The 11,334-nt window shown below is 39.8% G+C and overlaps 1 protein-coding gene across 1 annotated transcript; it reads left to right on the top strand.

Moving 5' to 3' along the window:
* The first annotated feature begins 1,131 nt into the window (after window positions 1-1,131).
* Window positions 1,132-10,384, top strand: LOC141444999 (ferrochelatase, mitochondrial-like). Its single transcript, XM_074110778.1, has 8 exons — window positions 1,132-1,322; window positions 2,949-3,052; window positions 3,532-3,697; window positions 4,609-4,726; window positions 4,879-4,980; window positions 6,575-6,740; window positions 8,053-8,208; window positions 10,229-10,384. Exons 1-8 carry the CDS (start codon window positions 1,307-1,309, stop codon window positions 10,382-10,384), a joined length of 984 nt encoding a protein of 327 aa, XP_073966879.1. The 5' UTR covers window positions 1,132-1,306.
* The last annotated feature ends 950 nt before the right edge of the window (window positions 10,385-11,334 follow it).

The raw sequence follows: 11,334 nt of genomic DNA, 5'->3' as shown, positions 1-11,334 counted from the left end.
ATGCCAAAATCGCCATAGGTGTGCCTTTAAAATTTGAGGTTTGCCCTCGATTTCCCTAAAATCCCATCATCAGATCTTGACTTGGTGACAATGGGACTACCTCAAAAGACTATCCTTTCGAATAAAAAAAGAATTTTGAAAATCGATCCACAATTGACTGAGTAATCGGCGAACATACATAATAAAAATACTAACATTGGAACATAGAACCTCCTCCTTTTTTGAAGTCGGTTAAAAAGTCGCCAGATAAGTCGCTAAACCATTTTTGTCGTCAAAACCTTTTTTGGTCGCTAACACTTAAGCAAAAATCGCTAGTTCTAGCGACAGTCGCTAAATTGGCAACACTCGTAGCATAGCAAATATTACCGAAATGTTACTTCGGTATCGTTATAATAATGTGAATTGGTTAGCCAAGCAACTGTTGCTTGAAACTATTTGTAGGTTCTAATCCTTATAAAAAATACCACTTTAACCATTTTTTCACACTATTCGATTAATATCGCTACATATTGTATTTGTATATTTAAAATTGTTATTGTTTGTTTGTTTTTCGTCTTGCTTGCTGAGCGTATGGTTGGCCGTGTCAGTTGTCAATGTCATGCACATGACATGCTTGTGTTGGTAGCGCTGACTTTAAACGGTCGCGTTCACAATAGACACGGTCCGGTCGTGCGCGCAGCTTGCAATGACGGCCTCACGGTCCCACCGGAAGACCAGCGCTAGCTCCTGAGCCGGCATTATGCTGAGGTGGGTCCGTTTCGTGAATCGTAACTGCTTTCCTTGTCTGTGTTATTTATTTATGTAATCGTTCAAGTTTGTTACTTTTCCGAATAAATGTATTTTCTTTCTTCTTCTTTCTTTCAATTGGGTAACGTTAACTAGCCCTACAATGTCAAGTAAATTTACCGGTAAAAATAACGTTAATCAGGTAACGGTACTATATGTTAAGTTACCATTTAACGTTATATTTTTTTACCGGTACTTACTATTTGAATATGATTTTTACCGAGAATTAACTTACTTATAGTGTGAAGTAATATAACGTTAACAAGCCCTGTTCTGATCTGACTTTTCTGTTCATCATTCGTTCAAGAAGTTCAAAATCATTCAAAAAAAATTTTCATTGTAAGTAATGCAACTAATGCAGCAGATAACCGCGACATAAATACGATTTTATTAATGAAAAACTGTTTAAAATATAGTTTTAACTTTACATGTTAACTACAACATAGATAATCTTGCATTTTGTGATACAATTTTTAAATCAACATCGATATTTTTCAAGGAGCCGAATCAGAAAACGATAATGATTTCGTCGATTTGTAAGTAGGAAAACATGATAATTACTTAAGTATATGCATTTAGTTCCTGTTTAACTGGTTAAGTAAGTTATTGTTGTTTAATTTAGAGTGAATCCGGCATATTAACGCTAAATTTAAGAATGCAACATTGTGCTATCGAAGTTCCTACTTGTGCTATTGAAGTAATTTCATTATCATACATCGTTATCGCGGGAGCAAAAACAAATCAGTTAAAGAATAGATACAACAGAATGTTTATTTAGTAAAACGGGTATATTCTGCCTACAAATTGTAAGCATCTAAGAAGTTAAAATTGCGAGTTGAAATGTCGTTCCACAAAAGATTTTCTTTGACGGAAACTAACGTTGCACTTAGAGCAATATAATTTTGTATCGCGAGCCTGTAATTCGCCGTAATCCTTTATCCACAACTCCACAAATTCATCACACGTTTTTTTTTCCTTCGCAGCATTTTTTAAAGCACTCGGTAATTATGTTGTAAACACAATTATTATTACGAATAATTAATAAATGACAATGTCAAATAGGAAAAGTGACTGAAGAGTTTGCGTTGCGATTGCGTAGTTAATCTTTTTTAATATGTATTATCAATCAAGTCAAGTGTGGAGGTCTGATGTTAGAAATAAAGTTAATAAGTTTTGAACTCGTAGGCATAAAATGTTGCTCGATTTAAGTGTCACTTCTGTTATGCTTATTTGTCATAATCTTTCAGTACTGTCAAATCGTTTTTGCCCCTGCGATAACGATGTATGTTTATTATAGTCAAGACTTTATTCTATGATCTTGAGAAGCAACAATATTGTAGTATTTGTTAATCGTAAAAAAATACCATTTTTGACTAGCGAAATTGTACATTTACAGTATATTAGGCAATGGTATATAAAATAATATTCTAAAAATATGATTTAGTGAGAAATGCTGGCGAAAACTGGCTTACTAAAGCAAAGGACAGACACTTGTGGAACGAAATGGAGGAGGCCTTTACCCGTTGAGGGGTCCATATTGAATTGTTTTATAACTAATTGCTATTTATTATGAAATGAAATGTTATGTAATTTTTTAATGTATATGTAATAATTGTATAATGAAATGATTGATTTGAATATGTAATGCATGCACTTTTGATTATAAATGATGATGATTGATTCAAAATGGAAATAAAGAGGCTATAATAATAATAATAATATAAAATAATATTCTAAAAATATGTAAACAAAACCATGTATTGATATTTTTAACACCTTCATTTATTTTGAAATCTTATTAGTTGAAATGCTTTATTATGAGTGATATTTATTTTATTATATTAAAAAAGATGATTTGCTTATGGTACCTATTTTTTTGTTTGAAAAGTGAGCATTAGACAAGACAAGTTTGGGAACATCTGATCTATCCCAAGAAACCAGCCTGTTAATACCTCATAAATACCTATCTTAAACCCGACTAGCTGACTACCCAACTTTATACACACACACAAACATCACGCCTGTATTCCCAAAAGGGATAGGCAGAGCACACAAAACGTTACAGCTTTGGAGCCACTTTTAGCAATTTTAGGTTTTAAAGTTTGACAAAAATGGTACAATAGTGACAAGAGCCTAACTTTATAATAATTAAAAATTTATAGGCAAGGGCTCTTCCATGATCCGGAGGATGTCTTCAGTGGCAGGCATCCAGCCCAAGACTGCTATTGTTATGCTCAACATGGGCGGTCCGGAAACTACGGATCAGGTAAAACGAAATTTACTTCTTTTTAGTTTTTAAGGGGGCATTCGAGTAATACGTAACCCTCCCCCCCCATGTAACGCGCCGTAACATTTTTCTGTACCCCCTCCCCCTTCCTAAACGTTACGTAACACCCAAATGACTCATTTCTATTTCTTTTTTTTTTAGCTTTTCTTTAGCCGTTTTCCGAATTAAAAGGTGGCATTTTTTGGCACAGTCATTCGGGCAGCTCAGCATGAGAGCATTTATAGGCCAAGAACAACAACTGATAATGCGAATTTCCCACTTTTGAGGACATTATAGTACATACATACTTGTTACAAACGGTGACGTAACGCGTTGTTTGAACCCTCCCGCCCCTGTAACGCATCGTAACGTTTTACAAGACCCCCCTCTCCCCAAATTGCGTTACGTAATACTTAAACGCTCCCTACGCCCAACTTGGGCTTATATAAATATACTTTTAAATATTAATGTCTTTACAGGTTGGGGACTACCTCCTCCGTATAATGACAGATAGGGACATGATCCAGCTGCCTGTTCAAAGCAAGCTGGGACCTTGGATTGCAACGCGCAGGACGGCGGAAGTGCAGAAAAAGTACAAGGAGATCGGAGGAGGCTCACCTATATTGAAATGGACACATTTGCAAGGTCCTGATTGGCTTTTCTAATGACTAGAATATTAGATAACATGCAATTGTATAGTCTCATATTTAGCGCACTTTTATCAACTGTTTATATTCCATACGGCAATCATAATTTGATTGCTTAGTAGCGACATCTCTTGTCTGGGTGAGCGGTTGGTTCCGAAAGAGTGTGACGTCTCTCGATGAGAGCGGAACATAGATGTCGCTAGTGCTGCTGCATAAGTAGCGTAGTAGAAATAAGCAACCTGAGATATGTATGCATAGGAAAAATTCGTGTCTAGATTCCTGTCCAGCGGTGGTGTAGGGGTTATAGCACGCAGCACGGATTGCTGAGGACCTGGGTTCGATTCCCAGCGCTGGTCTCTTTTCTGGTTTTTCTGTGCATCCATGTCTCAGTTTGTATTTTCGATAAAAAAAACCGCATTTAAATTGGTCCAGCCGTTTAAGAGCTACGGTGCCACAGACAGACACACATAGCCGGTCAAACTTATAACACCCCTCTTTTTGCGTCGCGGGTTAAAAACTGTTGCACCGACCAACAACTGCAACAGCATTGTAAGATGTAGATGCATATACCTTATTGAGTGGCGCATTCTTCTCAACACAGGTAGACAGATTTTTTTGACATTCATTAGTGCCAGTCAAATTTATAACACCTCTTTTTGCAGGCGCTGACGCTGGTTTAAAAACGTGTTTCACCGACCAACAACTAGCACAACAGCAAGGTAGTCAAGTGGTATTTGTATTTGTGATGTAAAAAAAACATATACCTTATTGAGTTTTTTGCCGCATTCTTCTCAACACAGGTATTTCTGGACCAGTGGTTGATTTTTTTGACATTCATTAGTGCTTGCAGCCTAAATTAAGTAAAGATATTTTGACTTTGAGTCTTATGAATTATACGATTTGTTGCAGGCAAATTGCTGACAGACCAACTGGACCTGATAAGCCCGGAGACAGGTCCCCACCAGCACTATGTGGCCTTCAGATACGTGCCTCCGTTCACCCATGAGACCTTTGAGCAGCTCGAGAAGTTAGTACATAGCACTAACATTATAAATGCAAAAGTTTGTAAGTCTGTTTGTTTGTTACCTACCTCATTAGAATCAAGTGGCCCTTATTTTCTTTTGACTAATATAATTTCTAAGACGTACACTAATTAAATACGAATGTCATTTAACGCAGGGACGGCGTAGAACGCGCGGTCATATTCTCCCAGTACCCTCAATACAGCTGTGCAACCACTGGCTCCAGTTTCAATGCTATAGCCGACTTCTACAAGAACAGGTAAGAGCAATACCACAAAAGGCACTTGTCCCACCGCCGACGATGAGCGAGAAGCGAGTAGAGCGAGTAACTAGAAACGAGTGGGCGAGCAGCGAGAAGCGAGTGTAGTTTTGTCGCTCGGCTGTAAGCGAGTGCGACGGGCGATTACTCGCTCCACTCGACTCGCTCGTGCGGGGCGGCCGCCAAGCTGACATCGCTGAGCGAGTATCTATAGCTCAGCGAGTTTTATAGCTCTTGTCGCTGCGACAAAAGATGTAAGAGCGAGTTCTCGCCGACAGTGTGAACAGCCAGCGATCAACTATTAATATATGTGTCTCTTTTACTCACACAGGATCTTATATCTTTTGTTCGTTTCCTCGCTGGCGGTGAGACAAGTGCCTAAGGCTGCGTTTCAACCAGAGACGTCCGAGGATGTGTTGCGGAGAATGTATTTTTAACCCCCAACGCAAAAAGAGGGGTGTTAAAGTTTGACCGCTATGTGTGTCTGTCTGTGGCGCCGTAGCTCTTAAACGGGTGACCGATTTGAAAGCGGATTTTTTTTGAAAGCAGGTTTTCTAGCGATGGTTCTTACATATGTTTTATCAGAATCGGTTCAGCCGTTTTTGAGATATTGAGCTTTGAAGTGACAATGTCGGGGGTTTTCCAACTTTATCTCGATGTATTTTATGGTTTTATTGAGCACAGTAGGTTAGGTTTGTCTCTCCTCCACTCTTCCCTGTCCTTGAGAAAAGGGGAGGCCTTTGCCCAGCAGTGGGACATAATACAGGCTACATAAAAAAAAAACTCTATTGTCATATTTGGTTTGATTGATTGACAAAAGAAAAAAAGTGTCAATCACTACCCCAGCCTATATAAAATCCCACGGCTGGGCACAGGCCTCCTCTCAGAATGAGAGGGCCAATATTTCTGTTAATCTAACATATTTTTTTTCATATAGAACACTAGCGTTTTACCCGCGGCTTCGCACGCGCAAATCATTAGATACAGCAGTTGAATTGAAATTCCGGGATTTATTAAATTCTCGTGGGAATTCCCTAAAATTACATCGTGGTTTTCATTGACGTTAAATTAAAACACCCATGCCAAATTTCATGATCTAAACCCAGCGGTTGTTATTCGAAATTTTATCTCTATCCTATGGAATATCGGGATTAAAAGTATCCTATGTTTTAATCCAGGTTATAAACTAACTTTTTGCTAAATTTTATCCAAATCCGTCTTGCCGTTTCAGCGTGAAGAAGTAACAAACATACTCAACTCATACTCAATCACTCACAAACTCACTCACTCACTCACTCACAAACTTTCACTTTTATAATATTACTAGCTTTTGCCCGCGGCTCCGCCCGCGTGGTATTCGGTTATCGCGCGCTGTTCCCTCGGGAACTGTGCATTTTTCCGGGATAAAAAGTAGCCTATGTCACTCTCGGGCCCATAAACTATCTCTATGCCAAAAATCACGTCGATCCGTCGCTCCGTTACGGCGTGAAAGACGGACAAACACACAAACACACTTTCGCATTTATAATATATTTTTTCACCCAGGAATCCATCTTATTTCTCTCTAATGTATTGATATGTGTTTCTTTCCCAGGCCGATCCCTAGCAACATAGAATTCAGTATGATAGAGCGGTGGGCGACCCATCCGCTGCTAGCACAAGTGTTTGCAGAGAGAATCCAGGAGAAACTATTGAAGTTTGACGAGTCAATGCGAGATGACGTGCTCATCATGTTCACAGCACATAGCCTGCCTTTAAAGGTATGTACAAGGCAGAAATAAGTTTCTGTTAAAAAAATACATTTTGAATACAAGCTTTTTTGCTGACTGTACTTTTTTTTGACTGTACTTGCATTGTCATTTAAACTGCATATCCGTACCAAATTTCAAGTCTGTACTATTAACCATTGAGGAGTTCCCTCCTGCGGAGACGATCCTGGCAGGACCACCAAGGTGTCACTACCAGATTATTTCAAGTCAATTGGACCGCTGGAAGTGGGTCAAATTCAGCTTCCAGGATTTGACCCAAACAAATAAATAAATAAACAGGGCTATAGCTGTTAAAAATATGCCCAAAATCGCTCGAATGACGCCCGTTGGTGGAGAAAAGTCCTCGAGTGGCGACCACGAACCGGAAGACGAAGCGTTGGCAGGCCTCCCACCAGGTGGGCTGACGTCGCGAGACTTGCCCGTAAGTCTCGGAAAGCAGTGGCGAGTTGTCGTTCTAAGGGGAGGCCTGTGTTCAGCAGCGGACGGCATCCGGCTGATGATGATGATGATGACAAGGCAGAAAAAACTTTAACTTCTACTAATATTAATAGTAGATGACGCGAAAGTTTGTGTGTGTATGTTTGTTGCTCCTTCAAGCGAAAACGGCGAGATAGATTTGGATGGAATTTGATATCGTCACTACTTTGAAAAATCTCGTATCTCAAATCAATACGTCAACAAATTTGACCCTTAAAACAATGATCATTAAGTTCATTCGGATGGATCATCGAGTTTGAGATACCAGCTTTTTTCAAAGTAGTGACGATATGTAGATAGTCGGACGTCTGTAATGACACATGGGCTACTTTTTATTGCGACGGTAGTTAGGTATAATATCATAATTTTAGGAAAGTCCCATTAGAATTCAGTAAATATGGAGTTTTAAATCATCAGCAGAATAAAATAACTAATAGCCGCAGATAAACACTATGATGTAATGTAAAAATATAATTTTCACAATACGATCTATCTATGCTTGGATGGTTTGGGCAAGTTGAGTAAATGAATGATAACAGATTGACTAGGCAGATCTATAAGACGAGCGTGAATGGGAACGTTGGAAGAGGAAGGCCTAGACGAACGTACCACGATCAAATCGAGGACGTTCTGAAGAAAGGTCGGGTCAGGAGTACTCTAAACCGACGTGCATGCATGAAGTAGAGGAAGCGAGAGTTGTATGCCAGGATCGTAGCAAGTGGAAGGATGTAGTCTCTGCCTACCCCGTTGGGAAAGAGGCGTGATTTTATGTATGTATCTCTGCTCTGCTATGATTTAAACCTTTTCATTGTTTTCGACCCCCCAGGCAGTATCGAGAGGAGACACTTATCCCCACGAGGTGGCCGCTACGGTGGCTTTAACCATGTCCCAGCTCGGGGTCCCCAACCCCCACCGGCTGGTGTGGCAGTCCAAAGTGGGCCCGCTGCCGTGGCTACAACCGTACACTGATGACGCCATCAAGGTGAGTTGCCACTAATGTCGCCATCCAGGCAGTGTATAGAGACATGCACCTCTGGCTGGTGTGGCAGTCCAAAGTGAGCCCGCTGCCGTGGTTACAACCACGTACACTGACGACGCTATCAAAGTGAGTTTGATGTCCCCCCCCCCACCCTCTTCTCCTGGGCGCCGTAGAAGCCGGCTGAGGGATGATATCAAAAGATGGGCAGCAGCGTCGTGACAAACTATACATCTTATACTGCGCTCGCCATCCCGCTTGCCAAGGGTGGCGAGTATTGGCAATCCCGCCCTCAAGATAAAAATGAACGGGGGGCATGGGGTGCTAAGAATCCTTGGCAAATGCCCGGCTACCAACGAGATGGACGGACCTGGTTAAAACCGCGGGTTCACGGTGGATGCAGACCGCTTCCAACCGAAGCAACTGGAGGTCTATGGGGGAGGCCTATGTCCAACAGTGGACTTCCTACGGCTGAGATGATGATGATATTGATGATGATGATGATGATGAATATAGAGGTATACATAAGGCCAGAATATGCGTATCGAAAATACAAACTGAAATATAGATGCACAGAAAAACCAGAAAAATAAGACCAGCGCTGGGAATCGAACCCAGGTCCTCGGCATTTCGTGCCACGTGCTACCGCTACACCATCGCTGGACAACGGTACAGACACGAATTTTCCCTATGCACCACATATCTCAGCCTGTTTGTTTCTTATTTAGTCACTTAAGCAGTGACACTAGCAACATCTATGCTGTAGCCCTCATCGAGAAACTTTCAGCACTCAAAATAAGATTGGTTTTTTGGAATCTTTTTGTATTTTTTATTTCTATTCCAAATTTTTGTTACTTTTTTGTATTTCCGATATGGGTTTTACGGGATGACCGTAAAAGTAACAAAAATTTGGAATTGAAATAAAAAATACAAAAAGATTCCAAAAAACCAATCAGAACATGCGTGTCCGGGTGTACCAAAGGGTAACCAATATAAGGACTTAGAAATTTTTTGGCTTAATTAACCTCACCTACTGGATATCCGTGTGGTGTCGGGTTAGAATTACACCTCTCCATTTCTTCCGTGGATGTCGTAAGAGGCGACTGAGGATATAGGTTAAGGTATACCGTAGGCGACAGGCTAGCAACCTGTCACTATTGTACCGTTTTTGTCAAACTTAAAACCTAAAATTGCTAAAAGTGGCTCCGAAGCGGTAACGTTTCGTGTGCTCTGCCTACCCCATTTGGGAATACAGGCGTGATGTTTGTGTGTGTGTGTGTGTACTGGATAAATAAATAAATAAATATCACGGGACAATTCACACCAATTGACCTAGTCCCAAAGTAAGCTTAGCAAAGCTTGTGTTATGGGTACTAAGCAACGGATAAATATAATTATATAGATAGATACATACTTAAATACATATTAAACACCCAAGACCCGAGAACAAACATTCGTATTTTTCATACAAATATCTGCCCCGACACGGGAATCGAACCCGGGACCTCAAGCTTCGTAGTCAGGTTCTCTAACCACTAGGCCATCTGGTCGTCTGGTGGTCTGGATATCCTTTGCTACCTCCTAACCAGAATATGCATATTGCACACTGCTCTTATGCATTTCTTTTGAACTCGGCTCACTGACTTCTTTCTCTGCCCGCCTCTTCTGCCAGCATTCTTACCTATTCTAATTAACTAGAGTTTACCCGCGACTTCGCACGCGCTAACTACTCGATTTGTTAGTTACAATTGAATAGAGCTTGAAATTTCAAGATTTTATCCCTGTCCCGTGGGAATATCGGGATAAAAGTAGCCTTTGTGTTATTCCAGACGTCCAGCTACCTACATACTAAATTTCATGACTCTAAGCCCAACGGTTATTTCGAGATTTTATCCCTATCCCGTTGGAATTTCGGGATAAAAAGTAGCCTATCTGTTATTCCAGACGTCCAGCTATCAACTTTCGCATTTATAATATAAATAGGATTAATTGCAAAACGCTATAAGTATAATTTTTTTTATTTCAGCTATACGCAAAACAGGGCAGAAAACATATGATCCTGGTGCCCATAGCGTTTGTGAACGAACACATAGAAACACTACACGAACTGGACATCGAGTATTGTGATGAAGTGGCCAAAGAGGTGAGCATGGAATGGTTGGAACAAGGATTTAGTGAATAGCCAAAGGCTACTAGAAACACAGGGATCTTGAAAGTTCATCTGACAGGCCTAACAAGCAGTCGTTTCTGGGAGATTGCATACTTTTTTATAATAAAATTCCAAAAAATATTACAAATGAAACGGATACAAAATTCAGATCTATTGTCAAGAAGACATTAATATCTAAGGCGTATTATAAAGTTAATGATATATCATGGACAGGGGTATTTTGGAAAAAATTCCGCATCCGCATTAATCCGTTCAAATAGCGAACTTAAAGTGTTAAAATAAAGTTGTGTTAAATACTTATGATGTGTAGATATCGTTTAATAATATTGTAAATCTGTTTAAAAAAATATACCTCGTTGAGTTTCTTGCTGGATTCTTCTCAACAGATGTTTTTTCTGAACCGGTGTAGATTTTTTTTGACATTCATAACTGCTTGTTATAGCTTAAATGAATAAAGATATTTAGACTTTTACTTTGACTTTATCTTTTCTTATAGTATTTTCTCGAATATTAAATTAAAACTTGGCAGCGGTACACTCGCCATCAGATTTCGGAGTGGCCAAGGTGGTCAAAAATGAACTCTAATACACTTAACAATAGAGTGCATTGTCCAATATTTTTGACCACCTTGGACGCTCCGAAATACTGATATAAAATAGCCGAAATCACAGAGTGAACTTAGCTATTGACCGGCACTGTACATACTTTCCCATATTATAAAATACTAATTTTATTTTATTTTGTTAGCGTTTACCCGCGGCTTCGCACGCGTAAATTATTAGATACAGCAGTTGAACTGAAATCCCGGGATTTTATTAAATTCTCGTGGGAATTCCCTAAAATTACATCGTGGTTTTCATTGACGTTATATTATATAACAACCGTGCCAAATTTCATGACTCTAAACCCAGCGGTTGTTAGTTCGAGATTTTATCTTATCCGTGGGAATATCGGGTAAAAAG

This window comes from Choristoneura fumiferana, unplaced genomic scaffold (assembly GCF_025370935.1).
Source record: "Choristoneura fumiferana unplaced genomic scaffold, NRCan_CFum_1 Sck3bRy_12;HRSCAF=142_pilon, whole genome shotgun sequence".
Taxonomy (NCBI): Eukaryota; Metazoa; Arthropoda; class Insecta; order Lepidoptera; family Tortricidae; genus Choristoneura; species Choristoneura fumiferana.
Note: the sequence above shows the minus strand (reverse complement) of the source record. Positions and strands in the feature narration are given on the sequence as shown.